Source organism: Anabrus simplex, chromosome 1 (assembly GCF_040414725.1).
Source record: "Anabrus simplex isolate iqAnaSimp1 chromosome 1, ASM4041472v1, whole genome shotgun sequence".
Classification (NCBI taxonomy): domain Eukaryota; kingdom Metazoa; phylum Arthropoda; class Insecta; order Orthoptera; family Tettigoniidae; genus Anabrus; species Anabrus simplex.
Window position 1 is genome coordinate 1,723,234,574 of NC_090265.1, and position 24,377 is coordinate 1,723,258,950.

Sequence of the window (24,377 nt, forward strand, 5' to 3'; positions counted from 1 at the left end):
GAAGCTGGATATTTCTTCTCCCAATCATTCTTTCACCTGGAATATGTGATTACTGAAATATGACTTATCCCAACGAATATTCTGAAAGCTCACACAAATCTCTATGGGCGACATTTCAGCTTAAAATAGCTTCCTTCACTGTCACACTTGATTCTCCCGCACAAGCCGCTACACGCACTCGTCACATGAATATTCTGAGCGAGTTAGCGCTAGGGGCGCCAGCAGGTAAAATATCGCCATTCGCACGAGGTCTCTACGGTGCAATGCATATGCAATTATTTTGATTATTATTATTATTATTATTATTATTATTATTATTATTATTATTATTATTATTATCCTTTTCTTGTCCACGATCGAATTATGTTTACGAATAGTTTCACTGTAGTGATCATGTAAACAAGACTCGACATTGACTTTACCAAGCATTTCAAAGTCCATGGTACTATTGATATCACCCCTGTAGTGATCCATTTATCTCCTTTCCTAGAACGGGAGAATAGCAGGCAAGGAAAGCAGTAAAAGGTTTCTGAGATATCCGTGGGTTCTTTTATATACGTCAGGAGAATTAATTTGTCTTTGGAAAGCTCTATTTTTATTTTTCTTGGTCTCCGGTTTTTTTAACGAGAAGTCTGGTGTCGGCCTACCAACACTCCTTCAGTTCGACTTTCTTCTCAATAGAAAGAGAAGAAAATAATATGTTTGACGGTAATTATACTGTATGAAGTGCAAACATAACACTACGCCTACATATAAATCACAACCTTTCTCCTAATTTTACCTTGTCACAGTTACCTCACGAGATCATTCATCAACACAAAGCTGAACATCACGCTCTCCAGTGAATATGGCCAACATGAGTCAAGTGCGAGGAGACAGTACTTATTGTCGTTACTCATTTCATTAGTTAATAGTCCTAAAAATTACAAGACTATTTTAAATATATACCGGCACATTTAACTCAGGTTAGTGCCTCAGTAAAATAGTTCCTAGTTTTAGGAGAGAAATGGCACAAACTGACCCCTGTTAAATAGAAATCAAATCACCACTGTTTCGGGTAGGTTGGCTGCAGCGATAGGCCGCGGCAGAAACGCGCCGGAATCTCCGCTAGAACAGCACATCTGTCCTATGCCTCTGATTGGCTCCCTCAAGGCCAGTCAAGTAAGACTCGGAGTGTTTGGTCCGCTATGAGAGAGCGCCCTCCTGCGCAGGACCAGCAGCGCATCGTACCGCAGTACAGTACAACTAGCGCCCTTGATAATAATCTTATAGTAAAATATTTCCCTTGTTAATATTTAAGATTAAAATTCCCGAATTTAATGGAACCCCATGGGGGGCGCGCACCTTAGCGCCTCCCAAACGATCCGCCACTGGTATACCTTCTACTTTTTGTTTTTAATTTCACCGTCTGTCGGTGAGTTTTAACTCTCCAGCTATGCTTGTAATTGTGAACATCGAAGGTTCAACTTGATGAATAAAATTATCAGCCATCACTTATTTAATATCATTACTGTTTGTTGCTTATGTCGCCAGCCTTATGTTCATACATTCAAATGCCTCATCAGTTGACCGATTTAAGCCTGAGAAATAAATAAAGACATGGCTGCAAAACCACTGTACTGTAACATACACCAACTGAAGAGTTTGTTCCAGTGTAAAGGTGTGATCCCAAATCAAAAGAGGCACCTTGGATTGCTTTTTAATAAATAGCTAGAAGTATGTCCAGTAGAAAACTGCTGTGTAAGCAAATTAAGATTTTTAAACTAATGCATTAAAAGATGGATTTCTTCTTTGTCATGATAAAATGTCTTCAATATGTCTAATTTCAGGGGCGAAGCATCAGGGGGAGACAGGGTAGACAGTGTGTACCCTTAACATTTTGTGAATGAAATATTGTCTAGTTAATTCAGTTATTTTTAAAACATTAATTATTTCCACATTTGTGACATTATTGTATTCTCTGCTTTATTTATTTTCATCTCACTTCAGCAATGCTAGGGCTCGCATCAGTTACACGAAGAACGTAGGCGAAAGTAGACGCTGTCCATTCTGTGTATGTTTCCTTTGATTTTCAAAGCTTTCAGATGGAGCAACACTAATGCTGTCTGTAAGTGCTGACTGTAGAACTATGACTTTCCTATAGCGAGATTTCTCCACCCAGTAGACAGACTTACCAGAGTCTCTTCTTGCTCTCGTTGGCTAGTATTTGGATCTCAGTTATAAAGTTGCCATTATTGGCTACCATTTCAGATATGCTTTTAATGTAATTAATTTGAATTTACTTTATTATAAGACACATCTAAAAATAAAATAATAATATTCAAAAACGAAATATAGCAAACTTACACCTAATAAATGAATGACAGCATGAAAACCCTTCAACTTCATGCATTTTCTTGCCCGCCAATATTAATTACAGTATTATAACCCCAGCAACTATTGGCTTACATTCATAATAATGAACTCCAGAGTGTGCATATGGAAAGAACAAAATTGCTTAACTTGATGCTGTTCATTCCGTTAATGTCAGTTTCTAGCAAACGTGCTACAAGTGCCTTTAAATGAATTAAAACCTATTTAAGGGATTTGATGACCAACCAGAGACTGTCTAACTTGGAAACTCTAGCTATATATAGAGAAGGAACTGCTGTGGCATCTTAGCAAGATGCCTGACTTCAAGATGAGAGTAATATATATTCATTTGCTGAAATGAAGGACAGGCAGATTGAACTCATTTACAAGAATATTGTTTAAGGGGACTTGTACGAAAATCTATTTATTTCTTATTTATCTTAGCAATATATTTCATTGTTATGTAGATTTAATATTTTTTTATTCTACAAGTATGTTGTTATTTGACATATGACCAAGACATTTGATTTTCGCAGAGAAAAAAGTGGTTTCATTTTCCTTAAGTCATTTTACGCCTGTAGCTTTATCATTTCGTCTCTTCCCTTTTTCTGTCGTCGTCAGATGTAACTCTTTCCTTTTCCTGTCGTATATATAGAGAATAAGGTACGTGAAACTGCTTATTTTTGTTTGTCTTCTGGAGTTCCCACAGCTTGATCTTTGGTGTGCTAGAATACATCAGTCACATTATGAGTTTGATATTGTCCATTCCAACTGTATTTTCTTGTACAAGCTGTTCTTCACCACCCAGTTATTCCTCACACCAAAGCAAGCTGCCTCCATTCCTTGCATCATTTCTGTATCCTCAGCCCTTCCACCCTGTCCCAGTTTCAACAAGGTCCACATCGTTGGTCCATGGTCTCAGGTCTGCTTGTGCTGGCATTTAAGCCAAGTCTGTGTTCCTTGGAAATGGCAGTCTTGATTATGACCACTCTCGAGGCTCCTCTGCTCTCCAGACGGATGTGTTAGGCAGCTCCACAGTGTAAACTATTGGCCTCAGACATCTACTGTCTAGCAGCTACTTGTGGAACATCAACATCAATTTGTCTTTTTATCACCAGTACCCCAGCCATGCCTGATCATCCTACCAGCAACAACTGTACAAAGCTCCAGACCCCGAACAATGTACACCACTTTCTCGTTCAGCAGGAATAGCTCCATCTTGGGTGTGTCTTAGAATTTTGATTGGCTATTGCTAATCTTGTGCAGCCCTCCAAGGCCAGACCCTCTGATGAAGGTGAGCAGACTCTGCCATGTACAGGAAACTATGGTGTTCTGCAAGTTGCAGTAATGCTGCAGGCAGCACAAATACCCAGTCCTTGAGCCAAGAGAATTAATAGTTTCAGATTAAAATCATTTTATACAGCCAGGAATCAAAGCCAGAGTCCTGAGGACAGTAGCTAAAATATGGGCTAGAACAAAATTGTTATGTTCATCACATCTTTCAGAATATCAAAGAGAATGAGCCAGTCCCTATGAAAGTCGGGTTTGTAGGGTCACCAATGGGCTCAGTGGCTCACATGTCTCAGGTTGGTGGTACTTGATGCAACACTCCAGCATTTTAACCATACAACTGACAAGTGTTGCATTTATTGTTCCCCAGTGTACTGAATAACAGAAAAGCTGATTAATAAAATATTCGAGTTAAACAAAATGTGCATCTTTCCAAGGTATAACTCATTTCTAAAATAAGTAAGTAGTCCTCGTGCACTTAATGGCACCTCATCTGTTAACGTCATCAACACGGTGTAAACAACAAAAAATTCATTTCAATATTCAAATTTCTGCCACAACTTTAGGTACAATTTTCACAGAAGATGTTACTTTTGAGTCATAATTCTACTAACACTTGTGCAGACAATAAATATTTTAAAATGTTTCAAAAAAGTATTTTACTTTTCTAGTAAGCAATCCTAAGATTGGTTGTATCTCTTCTCCTGGTGGGTGAGTTGGCCGTGCGGTTAAGGCGGTGCAGCTGTGAGTTTGTATCCGGAAGATAGTGGGTTCAAACCCCACTGTCAGCAGCCCTGGAGATGGCTCTCCATGATTTCCCATTTTTACACCAGGCAAATTCTTGTGTTGTACCTTAATTAAGGCCACGGCCACTTCCTTCCCACTCCTAGGACTTTCCTATCCCATCATCTCCATAAGACCTATGTGTATCATTGCAACGTAAACGAAATTGTATTCTCCACCTCCTTCAGGTATGAGGTCAATATTGTAACAGTAGTACAGCCTCTTCCTAGCGGTAGGCAAAAACTTCTAATGCCTAAAGGGGGAGAGAATGAAGAGTACTTAATTTTCATGTTTATTAAAAGATGCCACTAGTTTTATTTTGAATGCCACCTAGGAACTTGTATTATGTACAACTTATTCGAGAATTGCTTCTTCTTAGGGAATGGCACAAAGATGAGCTTAGGTTATTTGCTTCTAAGTTTCCACTAATGCCTGTTCATTTCAAACCAACCAATCAAAGCCTATCTCATGCCTATATATACTGTAAATTTAAACCTTATGTATCTATCTGGATCTTGTACTATGTGGCGATAAGTGAGATTCTCATCCCTGGAGATGACGAATAGTCTGGGTCAGCATGTAAGGTACGCAGCTATATTTGATCATATGTGAACTTAATTGTGTATGGTGATGGGAAAATACCAGCATTCTCCCTTAACATGTAACTGTTAGGGTGTGCTGAGATATCGCTGGTTTTAAATGCAGGGTTTCTTATTTTTCAATTAGTTCTGTATCATGTAGGTTTCCAGGCTGTCTGCAGATGGAGAGTAATCCCCCTTCTGCGTACATTGTAATTTAAGAATGTAAAAGTGTATACCCTCGTTTCCCTTGTTCACTTTGCTTTTCAATAAGCTTTCCAAAGTTTCGTTCTAAATTTTATATCTTGTGTTTTGGTTTCTTTCTTGTCTTAGTCACCAACATAGTATGGCTTACCTTTGTGTCACCAGGCCTTCTGCCTCATTAGGTTTAATGGTAAGTCATATCATGAGATTGCTTGAATGGGTTCAGTGTCCCATTCCATTTTGTTCTCGGTTTTTCTATTAACCTTACTTTTTTTTCTTTCTTGGCCGTCTAGTATGAGCTTCGGCTCCTCTTTTTCTGGATCCTTCCTATCCATATATTCTGTTTTTGATTCCCTGTTGACTAACAGTAGTGACTGTCAAACTAAGTAAAAGCTAGTGAGCTTTTAAATGTAATCTTGATGTGAAATCTTGGCCCCTTTGGCCATTGAAGCCGATGTTGTAGTTCAGTGTTTGAGACCTCCTTTTATACGTAACCTTGTTTTGGAAGCTCTAGCATCTTATTCATATTAAACCTAAGTTAAAGTATAAATTTACCTTTATATGGTATTATCATTATTTGAGGCCTAAGTGTATTAAACCAAAGATTTGTGTAGACATATTGGTCCTGTGAAGACTTACAAGTCTTCGGTTATAAAATGGGAGCTATTTCTCCGCTGTTTAAGATTATTGATGATTAAGCTCTAAAGCTTATCTTGTTATTTTTTCTTATGAATATTTATTGTTATCTCTTGTTAAAGTTGCTAAATTGTTGACATTGTTTTGAAAATAGAGTAGAATGAAACAAAAGAAAAGGAAATACTATTTAGAAAATACATCTTAAATTTAAAATTTTGTCCGGATGCCTAGGCACCCCTTTACTTCAGTTAAGTAGATAAATTTCATAATTCGTCCATATTGAACCAAGATTACAATTTATTAAAATTTGTATCCACCTTATCCAATACATTAAAATGTTGTTAAGATGAAATTACAACATATATTTTATCAGAACTAGTTTCAACGCCTTATTTTGCGTCATCAGCTGAAATACATTCTAGGGAATATTTGGCAAACATATAAGTTTATCTATGTCACATAAAACAAATTTTAAAAACATATTGATGATTTAAAAACATGTTGTAATTAAACTATTTCAAGTCCATATTATCTAAGACTTGCAAGTATTAAACTTTGAATTGATAAAATCCGATGTAAGATAGTTTATATTATCGTGGGTTTAACAAAAACAACCACTGAAAACACAATCTTCTTAAAAAAACATTAGCTCTGTTTGACACTTTATAAAAAAAAAAAAAATTCATGTAGAACCGTATTAAAAACTAATTCAATAAAATCTTCAAGCTGTTATATTGTAGCAATTGTAGCGAGGTGGAAAATGAGAAGCCGGTGCTTTTAGATGTTAACAATTATCTCATTCCCAGTTCAATGCAGACCTGAAATAATAGGAAACTAGTAAGCTATCGCTTTGACCGAAAACGTAAAATTTACGTCTTATAACATTAACATTTATGTGACTCACCTCATATGATCGCTGTCCTTGTGAAGCACCGAGTAGCTAAGCGAGCCTTGTTGTGTTAGCAGTCAAGTGTCCAAGGTTAGTAAACTAACTAAACTAAACTAAACTAACCTTGGACACTTGACTGCTAACACAACAAGGCTCGCTTAGCTACTCGGTGCTTCACAAGGACAGCGATCATATGAGGTGAGTCACATAAATGTTAATGTTATAAGACGTAAATTTTACGTTTTCGGTCAAAGCGATAGCTTACTAGTTTCCTATTATTTCAGGTCCGCATTGAACTGGGAATGAGAATTGTTAACATCTAAAAGCACTGGCTTCTCATTTTCCACCTCACTACGATTGCTACAATATAACAGCTTGAAGATTTTATTGAATTAGTTTTTAATACGGTTCTACATGATTTTTTTTTTTTTTTATAAAGTGTCAAACAGAGCTAATGTTTTTTAAGAAGATTGTGTTTTCAGTGGTTGTTTTTGTTAAACCCACGATAATATAAACTATCTTACATCGGATTTTATCAATTCAAAGTTTAATACTTGCAAGTCTTAGATAATATGGACTTGAAATAGTTTAATTACAACATGTTTTTAAATCATCAATATGTTTTTAAAATTTGTTTTATGTGACGTAGATAAACTTATATGTTTGCCAAATATTTCCAAGAATGTATTTCAGCTGATGATGACGCAAAATAAGGCGTTGAAACTAGTTCTGATAAAATATATGTTGTAATTTCATCTTAACAACATTTTAATGTATTGGATAAGGTGGATACAAATTTTAACAAATTGTAACCCCTTTACTTCCACAAAAACACCATAACAGATATATTCCAGTCTGGGTCTTCCCATACATTGGAGCTGTCAATGGCACCCTCCAGTAGGGTACCAGAAGGTGCAGCCCCACTAGTCAGGGCACCTCTTTTACACGGCTTAAGACCTCCTCATAGGTAACCTTGTCCACCCATGATATTTTAAGGATCCTTCAGTAGGACCACATCTTAAAGGGCCCTCAAAAACGAAATCCCTCAAAAATTTCGATGTGGTTAGTGCCATACTCCGTACATTTTATGCAAATCTTTCTTGTCACTTTTAGACAATTAAAGAAATGCACAGGTCAAGGTTCCTGAGAGAAGTGTAGCTGAAATGTCCCTGAGATAGTGATGCTGCCACATGTTCAGAGAAGTGAGATGCCAAAAATGTAAAAATTACTGATGATTCATGTTGTGTACAAAAGCAAACACTTGTACAAACATGAACTTAATTTTATTGATACACCAGTTTACAAGTATTCATTCACTTTAAACTGCACTGAGACTAAAGGTTGTTCTTGTTGGTGACCATAAAAATTAACTATGTACATCATTATTTACAATGATGCTTATTAGTGGGAATAACTGTGGTCAGATAAGGAATAAAATCCTTCTGTACTAGAAAATATGGCACAAGTATGCTGGAGGCAAAGAAAACTACAGTGAGAGGGGGAAAAAGCAAATGGCTGATTGCACGTACAGAAGTGAAATCTCACGACCTGTGTCGGTCCACATGTCCAGACCACATTTTCAAATAGGGGATATCCTACGTGGCTGGAGTACAGTGTAGACAGGTCGGTGTACGGCAATGGTTTGCAGCTCATCCTGCATGCCAATTTATACTGTAAGTTGGCGTGACGTCATTATCCAGTGCTGCACTCCGGCGTGTTGACTGCAGACGTAGGTGCATGGCGTGCAGTTCAATAAGGGCACCACAATAATTCATGTTAAATGTATGAAATACCTTAACAACAGCAAAAGAAAACTATGTTATCAATATACTGGATGATTCCAGAATGTATTGTAACAACGCTGTTTGATTACTTCTTTCATGATGCTAGTAAAGGGAAGGTAAATTTTGTTCTAGCCATGTCTGAAATATTCTTGGTTCAATGTCTGGTAAGACCATCTGCACTCAAATTAGCGTTAAACAAACTCATGCAATGTTATCTTCAGATGATAGGCTGAGTTGGTAATGAAGAATTCACATTCACAGCTTCATGTAAAACTGTTGAAAGAACAACTTCTGAAATGAGATTTAACACATTGCAGCTTGTGAAGAAGGCAGAGAATGGCTCCTGGACGTATGCCGCCATCGCTCTAACAAACTCGGGAGGAATCAGAACATCCATCGAGGAGACTCATAATGGAGGTAAGTAGACTAGCCCGGGAGGAAACTCCTCATCTTCATATCTCAGCTACCAGACTTCTTGGTTCAGGTGACATGTCGGTGAGCCACTGCTGGTAGAACAGTTAGAGGAGATGAACAGGGAAGCAATGAAAAATGCCTGTCATTTAATTTTCATTATTAGGCATTATCACAGTCCCAGCACCAACAGCATATATACTTGGAACCTCCTATAAATGTCACCATCATAGAAAATTCCCATTTACTTTTCCTAAATAGAACTCTGAGATTTAGAGTAGGTGAAGCGTTATGTGATCTTGTAATGATTAAGAGGGCGGTTCTGCAGGGCAGTATTATTGGACCTTTGTTTTCATCATCATCATCATCATCATCAGCATCATCATCATCATTTCCCTTTATCCAGCTGTAGCCGGGTAGGGGCAAATATGGTTCCTCTCCATTTTCTTCGGTCTTTCCACCACTCCTCCTCCAACACTGTGTCCCAGTCCAGGTTTCTTCCTAAAATAGCTGTTACCTACAGCTTCGCTCGTGAGATTTGGTATGTTGATAAAAATTAATTGTTCCCTGGTACTGCACTAAGACATTATCTGAAATTGCCTAAAGTATAAAAACTCACCAAAAAATTGCATTTCATTTACCCCAGAACATTTTTGTAAACCACGTTTGTGGCATTGCCTTCTGGGGCTAAGATGAACAGGCTGATGACAGAGGTAAATCTGGAACATGCGACATGGAACTCTACATATGAGAAACAGTCCTCTTTTAAGTCAAAAAAAGAAAGAGTTTTTTTAATTCTAAAAGAAATTCCAAATACTGATTTACATGCCTGTAACATCTTAGTTTTTGAGATATAAGTAGCCTCATACAGAGAATTCAACTCCTTCACTTATTTTCGATCTCCAGCTTAAATTGATTTTCCGAAAACAAAAAGTACTTGTTTTTTTGTTTTTAAAGGGGATTATAAATACCAATTTTCACGTCTGTAACTGGTACATTGAGATATACTGTAGACTAGCAAATGTACCCGTGCTTCGCTGTGGTATTCTACATTGTATACGGATATCGAAGTAAATATTGTACGTGCAGTAAATAAAATTGTTTTAAAATATATTGCATTTCTCTTAGCGTTGTCCAAGAAATAGCAAGGGGAAGTCCCCATACGTTGTTTCCAGTGTTCAGTGTGGGTTGCGGAGTCGTGATGATAACAGCAGGCTCACTTGCCTACTGCCATTCACAATCGAGTTGGGAAGTTTACATTATATTTGCAGGCCCCATTACCTACTGCGCAGTCACAATCGATTTGGGGAGTTTTTCTTACAATGGCAGGCCCCCTTTCCTACTTCCAGACAGATTACAGTTGAGTTTTTATTATAATGGCAGGCAACTTCCCTACTACCAGTCAAAATTGAGTTGTGCAGTTATTATAATGACAGGCCCTTTTTCCTTCTGCCAGCTAGCTTACTGCCAGTTGCACAGAGTTGGTGAGTTTCTATTACAATAGCAGACCACTATGCCTAATGCTAGTCACATTTTAGATGGGTACATTTGTTTATAATGGCGGGCATCCTGTCCTACAGCCGAACACATTCGGGTAGAGGAGTTTTGAACAAAACTGCATGCTCCCCTTCCTTCTGCAAGTCAAATCGTGAAGTGAATTATTCATTACAATGGTAGGCCCTCCTTACTAATGCCAGTTACACAGGAGTTGGAGAAGTACCCCATTCCTACTGCCAGTCAAAGTCAGTTTGGGGAGTGTTGATCACAATAGCAGACACACCCTTTCTCGATCGCTACAAATCGACATCAATGAAGATATATAGACAGACATACAAAAGTATATGCATGTTTATAATATTGCAGACCTTCATTTCCAGATTAACTGCTGCTAAACGGTACGTCATATCGACAAAAGATTGTACCATAAAACGCAGTATTTAGCGGCTTAAATGGCTGGTCCTATGATATTTTCTCACATCTCATCTATTCGTTGGACAGATTGAGTTACAAACGTTGAATAGGGTGAAATTTGTGTAAGATTATCTTACATTGCATTACTTTTTGGATAATTATGTGACATGGCAATTGGATCACATATGGGTACTGGGTGGGCCAATGTTCATGTAGAGTTTGATGATTCTGTCTTTCCTGTAAGTGATTGAAGGTGTGAATTATGCATGTAAAAAGTCCAGAAATCGAGAAATGGAGATGAATTTAACGTATAAGGGATACAGATACGACAAAAAGTCATAAGACCAAGGTTGAAGATCACTCCAAATTGAACGGAGATTGTGCCTTCCATTATGTGATAGGACTTCCCGTTTATCCCATGACATACCTTGAAACAAAGGTCTGCACCATCATTAAAATTGCCTCCATATTTCGATATTCTTTGGGGATAAAAGTGAAAAATTTAAAGATCTTGGAAATTTTACATCCGTTACAGGCTAAAACGTATTATTTTGCCAAATTTCAAATTTCTTGCTCGTCTGGGAGATTATGCCATAATCTGGATTTGGGTGGGGGGTTAAAATTAGGACTTTCAAGAAACTAGATCAAAAATATGCAGATGGTCATTATTTACCCTCAAACAGGCAGCTGTACAAAAATTTCACCAAAATAGTCAATGTACAGGCACACACAGTCGTTACGATTTTATTTATGTAGATAGATAAGGAATCTGCTCCATGTAGAACACCTTTTGGTCTATGTCCACTGGAATTAACGTGCAAAACCGACCATTCATGATACCTCGCTTATTAATCCTCTAATTTCGGATGTGCACATGGAGTGCAAAATCATTGTTTCGGTTTTGGATAAACCCCCAGTAAATTTAGGTATTCAGAAATAATATTGGCCCTAAAACCCACTCAAGGACAGGTGGATTCTAAATATCTAGTTTGGTAGAAATATATTCAGTAGTTTTCAAGTTATAAGCACGCATACAATCAGACAGACACCAAAGCTAAGAAACATGCAGATGGTCATTATTACATTTGAAACGGATAACTGTATGGAAATTCCGCCAAAATAGTCCATGTACAGACACACGGTCGTTACGATTGTATTTATATAGATGACAGATAAGCATGGGCACGTTTGTAAGTGCAAACCTTCATATTGAGATTTTCTGCTCCTAAATGGTAGATCATATCAACAAACGGCTTGCACCCTCAGACGTCCCTTTTATCGCTCTACATATTTGGTCTCAAAACATTTCCTTGTATCTCCCATGTTTATGGGTTCAATTGAGTTAAAATATTTGAATAGGGAGAAATTTGGATACATTTTTAACATTTTACATTTTTTTTTTACATTCTTACGTATAAGCTAGAATCATGCAATATAGTTCACATATAGCCTTTGGTCGTGTCAATGTGCTTGCCAAATTCCTATAAGTGTGTCAAACTAAGTAGATGCGTTTAAAAAGCAAAACATTCACAAACAATCGAAATATACAGCCAGATCTACCCTATAAGGGGGAGAGGGAGAGAGAGAGAGAGAGAGAGAGGGATACGACAAAATGCCACAGGATCAAAGTTGTAGATCACTCCAAATTGAACGGAGATTGTGCCATCTGTTTTGTGATAGGACTTACTGTTTAGCCATGAAATACCTCCAAATGAAGGTCTGCACCGTCATTAAATTGCTTCCATATTTCTATATTCTTCGGCATAAAAAGTGAAAAATTTAAAGATCTTGGAAGTTTTCCGTAGGTTACTGGCTAAAACGTATAATTTTGCTTAATTTCAATTTTTCAGCTTGTGTGGCAGATTGTGAGGCAAGCTTGATTTTGGGCAAGGGGGGGGGGGGGGGGGGGGGGTAAAATTTAGGACTTACAGGGAACTATAGCTAAAAATATGCAGATTGTCATTATTACCCCTTAAACGGAAAACTGTACGAAAATTTTGCCAAAATACTCAATACACAGACACACAGTCATTACGATTTGATTCACATAGATAGATAAGGAATCTGCTCCACATATGTCCTCTGGACTTAGCCTGAGAAACCGACCTTCATGATATCTTCCTTATTAATCCCCCTGTTGAAAAAATGCACATGAGAAAAAAATTAGAAATGATTTTCCATCAAATTTGGTTGATTTTCATTCAGGTTGCTCTTGTACTTTATATATTGTGGGAGAGTAAAATCACCACTTTGGTTCCCTATAAAACCCCAGTCTGTTTTTCAAGTTGTAAGAAATAAGCTTTACACACACCCGCTCTTACATTAAGTCTGGTGGGATTTGTACCAAAAAACGGTCCGTTAATGATATCTCCCATGGTATCAAAATGTTGCACATGAGAAAAAAGGATTAGAAATTACTTTCCATTAAAGCAGGTAGATTTCCATTAATGTTGGTTGTGCATATTATGAGGAAGTGCAAAATCAGGGTTTCGGTTTCGTATAAACCCCCCAGTCAGTTCAGTAATTTAGAAACAAAATTTGCCCTAAAACCTACTCAAGGACAGGTGGATTCCAAGTATGAAGTTTGGTGGAAATATATCCAGTAGATTTCAAGTTATACAAAGACATACAAACAAACAGACACCAAAGCTAAAAATTATGCAGATGGTCATTATTACACCTGAAACGGATAACTGTAGGGAAATTTCACCAAAATAGTCAATATACAGACACACGGTCGTTACAAATTAATTTATTTATATAGAAGAAGATAGATATACTCATTTTAAAACCCAACCCACTCTTTGGCTGAGTGGACAGCGTTGAGGCCTTCAGTTCACAGGGTTGTGGGTTGGATTCCCAGCTGGGTTGGGGATTTTAATCGCGTCTCATTAATTCATCTGGCTCGGGGACAGGTTGTTTTTGTTTCTCCCAACACTTTCCTCTTCATATTCACTGAACACACCACATTACCAACCACAACAGAAACACACAATAGTAATTACATCCCTACACATGGAGTTGGTGTCAGGAAGGGCATCCAGCCATAAAACACGGTCAAATCCACATGTGCGACGCAGTTCGCATCCACAACCACACAGATGTAGAAGATAATCATTTTTAAAATTCACCCACTTTTTTTTATTATTTCACCCCCTTAAGTGGATTTTCCAAAAAACTGTGTTCATTTATTTTTAAAAGACATTCTAAGTACCAGTTTTAACATCTGTAACATCTTCAGTTTCTGAGATATATGCATCCTCATATAAAGAATTCAACTTATTCCTCACTTCTTTTCACACACACACACACACACACACACAAACACACACACCTCCGCTCACCCCTTAAGTGGATTTTTTGAAAACAAAAATTTGTGTTCTTTTATTTTTAAAGCAGATTCCAAATACCAATTTTCATGTCTGTAATAAATGTTAGGTTTCTGTGATATATTGTAGACAATCTTGCTGCAGTTAGAATATTGGAGCCGATGTTCCTATGGTTACGGCAGTTCATTTCTTTATCCGATTCCTAGAGCTGGGGAAGCGTGGTGCTAATATCTCCATAACAGTTGGTTTTAGGGCCTTAAAACATGGTTTTTGGGCCCATAGGGCTTACCGAGTTTTGTTCTTTGCGTCAAGGGGCTTAAAATGAGCTTTGTTTCGTCCTTGTACGACAAATTTGATTTCGCCTATATTAGCCTATTATTTTTATATCTCCCCCCCCCCCCATTGCCCACACCCTGAAATTGTTTTGAAAATAAAATACAGCCCAAGTTACTCACTGGCAATGTAGCTTTCTATAGGTGAAGTTATTTTTTAAATCGGTTCAGTAGTTTTTGAGTCTATCCATCACAAACAAATATAGAAATTTTTTTCCTCTTTTTAATATTAGTATGGATGATATGAGTAATGATCTGGAATCACAGATAAGGATATTTGCATATGATGTATAGAGTAGTAAATGAGTTGCAGGATTGTGAGCGATTGCAGGGGGACATAAACAATGTAGTAAGATGGACAACAGGCAGTGGTATGAATGTAAATGGGATGAAAAGTCAAGTTGTAAGCTTCATCAAGAGGAAAAGTCCTCTCAGTTTTAATTATTGTGTTGATGCGGCGATAGTATCTCCTGCAGAACAATGTAAATACGTAGGTGTTAATATAGGGAATGATCTTCATTGGGATAAACATTTTAACAAAGTAATTAAGAAAGGTTACAGATCTCTTTACATGGTTATGAGAGTATTTAGGGGTTGAAGTAAGGGTGTAAAGGAGAGGGCATGTAAGTCTCTGGTAAGACCGCAGTTGAGTATGGCTCCAGTGTATGGGACCCTCACCAGGATTAATTGATATGAGAATGGGAAAAAATTCAAAGGAAAAAAAGCACGTTTTGTTCCGAGTGATTTCCGACAAAGGAGAGGTGTTATTAAAATGTTGCAAATTTGGGCTGGGAAGACTTGGGAGTATGGAGGCGAGATGCTCAACTGTGTTATGTGGACATTATAAATTTTCCAGCTAAGTCATTCCTGGTTGCCAGCGTTTTGCCCCTGTGTGCTAAGTCGGGCTCATCAGTTGGTACGTAGCACACCCACCAAGACGTATGGCTAGTGCATACCGTGGAGGCACTGTGTAGGCTACTTGGAGCCTCGGGTAGTGCAAATGCACTATGAGAGACTTTGTCTCATTACCGAAAATTGATGCCTACTTGGCCATCAGCATTGTATTTTTACTTCATTACTAAGGGTCTGTTATATGTGCTACATACTTGTATATCTTTGTTCATACAACCTGTTTCAGCTGATGATGGTGTCCATAGACACCAAAACCAGTACTGAATAAAAAATGAATAAAAAATGTTGTGATTATTTAAACAAGATTTTATGTATTGAAAAAAGGTGGATCAATCGAATTTCCCTCTATTGTACGTTATCTCCTTTCAATATGGACCAGATAATGAAGTTTTTAATGTTGAAAAATGTTGTTATAACGCAGTATTAATTAGCAAACACCTTAATCTTAATTTGCTTTATTGTTTTCGAAGCTATGGATAACACCTCAAGTAAAACTTAACTATTATCATTTAATCAGAAAAATATAATGGATAAAGAAATGAAATCAGTGAATTGAAATTAATTTATTACACCTGGTTTGATAACTTGAATCATTGTCATTGATCACTGTTAGATCTGTTGCATATTTTACAAAGTATGTGCATTGAAATCAACTAGTATCTCATTTATACATAATATTTAAAAATAACAAAATTATTATAATAAATGCAAACTTTCATGGGAAATGTTTAGGGTTAATTTAAGCTGTTGTTCTTATGTATATTATTTCACGTCAATATCATAGTTCTCTTCTTAGGACAGATACTATATATTGCATTTATCTCCGAAGTTGTACGTTATAAACTTCATATTAGAGCCCGTATTGTCAAAGTATCAACTTGTGAAAATTTGAATTTTATAATTCACCTTTACAATACAATTTTATAATTCCACCTTTACAATACTGTAAACAGTATTAGATTAGGAAATGAAGTCTTAAAGGAAGTAGGTGAATATTGTTACTTGGGTAGTAAAATAACTAATGATGGCAGAAGTAAACAGTATTGTAAAGGTGAAATTATAAAATTCAAATTTTCACAAGTTGATATCTCCAAAGTATCACTGAATTTGAGCTTAAGGATGAATATAAGTTTCTTATTTTTATAACAAACATGTACTAATAGTCATTTAAAATCGTAATGTCAACCATCCTTGTATCCTATATTGAGCTAATCTCCATTCAAGATCAATTATATAACATAAATAATCAACTAGATTCTCAAATGTATTAGAAATTTATCATGTGACCTTGTGTGATTCGATCAAATATATAGGGAATACCATTGTCAGAAATACTATGACTTCTATCCATTTTAAATTATGTATGGAAAGTGACAGCCGGCCCCATGGTGAAGGGGTAGCGTGTTTACATAGAACAGCCAGTAAAGGACATCAAAGAGGTATTTGGAAAGAGAATCACAATCCAAGGAGAGGAAATCAAAATCTTGAGATTTGCCAATGATATTGTTATTTTATCTGTGACTGCAAAAGATCTCGAAGCTGCTGAATGGTATGGACTAAGTCTTGGATAAGGAGTACAAGATGAAAATAAATAAGTCCAAAACAAAAGTAACGTAGTGCAGTCGAATGAAGTCAGGTGATGCAGAAAATATTAGATTAGGAAATGAAGTCTTAAAGGAAGTAGATGAATATTATCACTTGGGTAGTAAAATAACTAACAAAGGCAGAAGTAAGGAGGACATAAAATGCAGACTGGCACAAGCAAGGAAGAGCTTTCTTAAGAAAAGAAATTTGCTCACTTCAAACATTGATATAGGAATTAGAAAGATGTTTTTGAAGACATTCATGTGGAGCATGGCATTGTATGGAAGTGAAATATGGACGATAACCAGCTCAGAAAGAGAATAGAAGCTTTTGAAATGTGGTGTTACAGAGGAATGCTGAAGGTGAGATGGATAGATCGAATCACGAATGAAGAGATACTGAATGAAATTGGTGAGAGGAGATCGATTTGGCTAAATTTGACGAGAAGAAGAGATAGAATGATAGGACACATCTTAAGACACCCAGGACTTGTGCAGTTGGTTTTTGAAAGAAGTGTAGGTGGTAAGAACGGTAGGGGTAGACCAAGGTATGAATATGACAAGCAGATTAGAGGAATTGTAGGATGCAATAGTTATGTAGAAATAAAAGGTTAGCACAATATAGGGTGGCTTGGAGAGCTGCATCAAACCAGTCTATGGACTGATGACTCAAACAACACAACATACATACATATTCCACGTTGTTCCATCTTAAGTAATGGGTCGGCGAATGAGGCTTCTCCACCAGTTCCAGTCTCCGAACTTCTGTCCTTCTTCGTTGCTTTCCAAAGTATGTTCTCTCTGTTCAATGTCAAACTTCACCATGTCCTTGTACCTGAGTCTTGGTTGCCCTCTTGATCTTTTGTCTTCAAGTTTTAGATCATACATTTGTTACAGTAATCTGTTACCTTGCATGTAACTATTCTCATGTTTAGACCCGTATTGAAACTTTCTATAATTTGCATACGATTTTTATTTTTGGATTCTACCTATTCAATACATAATTTTTGTTTGACACTAGAAAATATTTTACTTCAATACTACATTAACAGGGACATGTTTTGCTCAACTTCTGAGCATTCTCAGCCTTTATAACTTTTCTCAAGGTTAAGACATTAACTTTACTTATAACTAATTTGTACTTAATGTATTTTACTACTTAATGTTACGATTATAATTAACAGAAATACATTTGTGAATACAATGAACAGATTAACATTTAAAATACCAGTGTTAAAATTGGAATAGACATAATGATGTCCAAAATATGGTAAATCTCAACAATAATGAAAAGATTTGGCTAAAATTCACATAAATTTCTTCGTTTTTATTAACTCAATAGTTAATGTGCTATTGTATTGTGCTGCTTAAAATTTGAGTCATAAACCTTGTTAAAACTCAATAGTATCTGAGGGTTAAAAGTCTTAATGTACGTGTTGAAATAGTGAGAAATGTTCTACGTCTCAGCAAGGAGTTAGCTGGAAAATTTATAATGTCCAATAATGGACCATTTATATTGGTACTATTTTTTACATGCTAAAATATAAAATATGTTAGTATGTTATGCAACGTGCCACAGAAGTCGTGTTCGCGTGTCATAGGTTTGCCATCCCTGTTCTATAGGAATCAACATCTACATCAATCTTCAAAGTGTTGGTGTGGGCAGTAGTTCCATCTTGCTGCATCCATTGTTGTTGGAGAGGTAAGTTTCTGGTGCAACAAAATCAGAACAAATAATGAGGTCTCTGTAAATGACCTGTTCTGCTGCATCCTCAGTTGAATAAGGGACCAATATTCCATGACCACATCACATCGCATCAAATCATAACTCGCGCACTGTGTAGTGATTTTGTATGATGCCATCAGGCCACTCAAAGCCTAGAGAATTTTTTTTTTTTTTTGTTTGACGTTGCCATCAAGGTGAATATAGCTTTAATCTGAAAACCTAATAAAATTCATTTTGTCTATTCAGGGCTCTCTTGAGAGTGTTTTTTCACATCCTTTTTCCTTATCACATGCTGTCTTGCATTCCGTCAGTTGTGAGTGGAGATGGCATCTACACCAAGGAACATGAATGCGGTATGCCGATCCATCCAAGATCTACTGAACAGACCTGTCACTCAAACTGATTTTCAGCAATGTTCATCGTTGGACACTGTAACACCTGTAGGAGAAATCGTTCTCGTTTGTGGTGAAAGTTCTTGGGTACCTTGTTATCTGCCTTTGTTGACATAAGACTGGTCCCATATTATGGAACTTGTCAACGATAGCTGTGTTATTTGGAACCTCATATTATTTTTTAACGTGATGCAAACTCGGCCTATTCTGACACCACACTCTGTATGATCAGAAGCAATGTTCCTGCTCTGTAGCAGGGATAATAATTGTAGAAATCAATACAACACTGAATTCGCCTATAAAAAGTAAATTTTTCATTTGCTAGGGAAACAGCACATACTGTAGACAGTTGATGGCTTCAGACATTCTGAAGTAGGGCAATTTACCAACTTTAAGATTACTCTAATGCTGCTATCTAGTAGGGAAACACAATTCTACCAGACGGTTCTTAAGGTAGAGTGCACCATCACATACAAATAGTTAGTTCAACCAAGATTGCAGCCATGATTTTGAGAAACTACCAAGTAATTTGTTTTGTTTCAGTCATCACTTACAATGACCTTGTAACATGCCAGCCTTTTGAGAACACTATTGATACTCTGGAGCTCCAGGGACGACATCTTCTGCAGGTGTTGGAAAAGTCCGTGAGCGACACTCGCCACAAGAAGGGAAATACGCGCTTCACCGGCCTTGGTTTTCTTCAAATGTCTGGTACGTAGTCATTGCACTTAGCATCTGCAGACAAAGTGGTGATTTTTATTTACAAGAAAGGACATCTTGTTTCTTGTCAGTTAGTTATTTTCCGTAAACACTGTAATAATGGTGATAGCATGAACCTGCTTGTTTATACTTGACTTGCAGGATTGGTAGAGCCACCAGTTCTGAAAACAAACTGAGGAAAGTGCATTAAGAGTTGGTTGATAGAAATGGTGCCATTGCTCCAAATCTGTGCTTTGAATTATCATTTAAGCTGTTGGCATGGAGTGTTGAGCACTGCTCGTCATGCAGTGGAACACTGCGTGTGATGGAGTGACAAGCACTGCTTGCATGGTACAGATGTGTACTGTACTGCGATCTAGAGGTTGTGATCAAAGCTGTTTGTGTTTCAACTCATTTCTCCTTGAAGCAGAAAGTTTGATCTTTTGAATGATATACCTTGATCCCTATTTCAAGTGTTTTATCACTGAAATTCGAGTGATGTTTCAAGGTACTTTTATCTCTGCCACCAGCGGTAAGTACTGATTTTGTCTGCTATCTGGTGACTGCCATACACACTTCTAGCATTATACCTTCATTTCCTCTCAGGGAAAAACCTGACTGTCAACATAATACTAAATTTTGTATATTCAGGGCTCTCTTGAGAGTGTTTTATCACATCCTTTTTCCTTATCACACGCTGTCTAGCATTCTGTCGGTTGTGAGTGGAGACGGCATCTAAAAGCAAGTGCGGATAATCGAGTGTGGAAATAGAGGATGTTTTAGGCGAACAGTCGAGTGATTCTGATGAAAATTTGTTAGATTCAGATGGTGATTTGAGTAATGTGGATGACATCGCTGTATGCAGAGTACTTGATTATTGTTATTGCTAAAAAGCAAGCAGGGCCAACAAAACAACTTCTGTAGAGCTGGAGAGGAACACAACCATGAAAATTCCTTAAACCACGATCGTTTGAAACTAAGATTGTAAGATTTACCAGAATGTTTCACTTCTTTTGTAGCACAAATTTGCAGTGATTGAGTAGGGTGACCAAAACTTAGAACTTCATTTTGATCTTTGTTTCTCCAACGTTAAAATGGTGTTTCTAATAAAATACACACTATGTCATAAACAGGGTACGTCGATATATATAAAATAAGAGTTTTGTCTGTACATTGCTCAGAATTTGAAAAGAATGGTATTTCTGTATCGGTCATGTCCACAGTAACAAGGAAATGCACTTTTTACTTTTCTGTAATTTCTGTCTGTCTGTCTATATGTATGTATGTATGTATGTATGTACACGCATCACGAGAAAACAGCTGAAGAGAATTAAATTAAATTTGGTATGTAAAGTTGGGGGATGAGCAGCTACAATCTAGGATATAAATAACTTTATTCACGCTCAGTTTTCTTCTGACTCCGAAATACCAATGTTATCGTAAAAGAGTATGGTAAATCTGAATGAAACATATAAATGATCAGAAATTGTATTCTCTATAAATTGTTATGCAGTACTTTTTATAGGACCAATAACATAGGTATTTAATATTAAAATTTTAGACACCTTCCCCTAAACTACCGTTTCACCCAGGGTGAATAAAATTGTTTATAGATGAGACTGTAGTTTCTTATTCCCCGACTATATACCAATTTTCATTTAATTCTGTTCACCCATTTTCTCATTGCTCGGCATTCATATGGACTTAGCAACAAAAATACAAATTCATGAATATCTCTTATCATAGCCAGTACAGTTTAAAATGTATACAGTAAGACATAAATGATCGGAAATTCAATTCTATATAACTTTAGTTATTAGTGGTCGTATTGATAAATACTGCGTAACATAAATATTTGAGAATTAAATTTAGGCCTTGCCCTAAACTACCATTTTGCACAGTGTGAATAAAATGATTTATAGCCTAGATTGTAGTGGCTCATTCCCCGACTTTACATACTGATTTTCATTAAATTATCTTCAGCCGTTCTCTCATGATGTGTGTACAGACAGACAGACAGACAGACAGACAGACAGACAGACAGACAGACAGACAGACAGACAGACAGACAGAAATTACAGAAAAATAAAAAGTGCATTTCCTTGTTACTGTGGACATGACCAATCCATAAATTGGTCTTTTTAAAATTCTGAGCAATGTACAGACAAAACTCTTATTTTATATATATATATATATAGAGAGAGAGAGAAAAGATGACCAAAGATAGCCTGAACTTAACTCGCATAAATTGTACGATTTTATCCCAAATTTTGTAGGCTTTAGAGGTATATATATATATATTGAATAAAAGACAACCTACCCCACCACAGGATCAGTGAATCTTCAACTGCGGAACTTTGGACTGTTAGATCGGCAGCATACTGCTCTTCGTTAAAAGTGAGAAAATATGTGGTTTTTCATTTGATCAAGTATTTCATATGATAGGACTGCTTTTAACCACAACATTCCTACATTCAATACAATATATCAAGTAAATAATATTACATTAGTCTGATATATTGTATTGAAAAGGTCATTTATTTCTTATAATTGCACTTCAGTACAGAACAAAAATGAAATTTATAGCTTACTAGCTGATGTACGCGTGCTTCGCTACGGAATTCTAAATTATATACAAAATTCTAGGTTAGGTAGTGTAAACGTTGTGAGCAAGATTGTATTAAGTTGCATAGCTCTTAACGTTGCCCTAGAAGCACGACGAGGAAGTCACCAACGTCTTTTCTCATATGAAGACTGGGTTAGGGAATTTTCATTGTAATGGTAGGCCAGCTTGCCTACCGTCAGTCACATTCAGGTTGGGAAGTTTTCATTATAATGGCAGACACTCTTCGCCCGCCTTTAGAGATTCTCAGAAAGACTCTCTTAGTGGTTTTCCCAACTGAAATGAACATGGGTCATTACAATGACGTCAGTAGGAATGGTGCGATTCAAAGCAATGCTTTCATATGAAATACTCGATCAAATGAAAAACCACACATTTTCTCACTTTTAACGAACAGTACTATGCTGCCGAACTGACAGTCCAAAACTACAGAGCTGGAATGACCAAAACATAGACATCCGTGATCCGTGAACAATCTTCGTCTTTTTTTCGGCAGCGGGATTCGAATAGTGGATAGTCCCGGGGCAAAAACTATGCCCGTTTACTTATCAGTTTCCTGAGAGTACCCTATGAGTCGGAAAATCTCAATTCACTACACTGGCGAGGGAAAGAACTATCTGACGTGGAGGCAATTTTTCCTCCAAGCCAGAGAAGGAACCACATGTTCGCTGCTAATTTGGAATAAAATTAATGTAGATTTAATAAAAGTGAAGAGAAAGAAGCTTTTCTTAAGAAACGGCTCATTTCAGGGTTGAATTTAGTTATTTAGTGAATTGTGGTACCATAATTTGGAATAGGCCTAAATTATAATTCTAGACCACTTCCTACTACTACTACTACTACTACTACTACTCCTACTACTACTACTACTACTACTACTACTACTACTAACTGAGCCTCTGACTTAAGTGCGCACACTGCTCATTCAAAACAGCGCGTCAGAGTAGGTATTGAATAGCTGGCATACTATGATGAACCAGTGTGTTACGTACCAGCAGTATCAGAAAATGTATGAACCAGAAGAATGGCATGCTAAAGAAGAAATTTATCTAACTCCTCAGCTATTTCCCGCCAATATTCAGTTAGGCTGTTATACTCGGTACGCAGCAGTAATCCCATCTATCGGAGTTGAATGTCAGCATAAGAGGCAAAGAACATTACAACAAATAACGGTCAGTGTAATGTTATTGTTGATCAATGCTACGCGCTTTCGATACTGTAGGCCTTCACATTATTAATTGTCTTCCGGTTCTGAAATACCACTCTTATCATAGTCAGTACGGTAAATCTGAATAAAACATAAATGATCGGAAATTGTATTCTCTATAACTTTTGTAGTACTTTTCCATAGAACGAAGAACACAGGTATTTAAAAATTAAATTTTAGGTGCCTTCCCCTAAACTACCATTTCACCCAGGGTGAATAACATTGTTTATAGCTTAAACTGTAGTTTCTTATTCCCCGACTCTATGTACCGATTTTCATTAAATTATGTTTACCCATTTTGTCGGGGCTCGACGTTGATATGCACTTAGCAACAAAAATCCAAATTCATGAATATCTGTGTTATCATAGCCGGTATGGTAAAAATGCTTAAGACGTAAATGATCAGAAATTTAATTATATATAACTTTAGTTATGTAGTATTTATCAATATGACCACTAATAATATAAATATTTGAGAATTGAAGTTTAGGCCTTCCCCTAAAGTACCATTTCACTCAGCGTGAATAAAATGATTTATAGCCTAGATTGTAGCGGCTTGCCCCCGATTTACATACCGATTTTTATTAAATTCTCTTCAGCCGTTTCCTCGTGATGCGTGTACATACTGTACCGGTTACGACCTGTACATGCATATTTTTTGAGAGTTGATCGTATTTTATCACCACGCGTATTACTCCGTGCAAGCCTGGTTTGTTTACATTCAGCAGGACGAGCG

General features: G+C 36.8%; 1 protein-coding gene across 1 annotated transcript in view; it reads left to right on the forward strand.

Moving 5' to 3' along the window:
• The window catches only part of LOC136858719 (apyrase), a 168,050-nt gene that overhangs the window by 134,047 nt on the left and 9,626 nt on the right, over positions 1-24,377 (forward strand). Inside the window, exons 6-7 of the mRNA XM_067138461.2 lie at positions 8,834-8,933; positions 19,656-19,823. Coding sequence (XP_066994562.2) covers positions 8,834-8,933; positions 19,656-19,823 — 268 coding nt within the window. The remainder of the gene's footprint in view (positions 1-8,833; positions 8,934-19,655; positions 19,824-24,377) is intronic.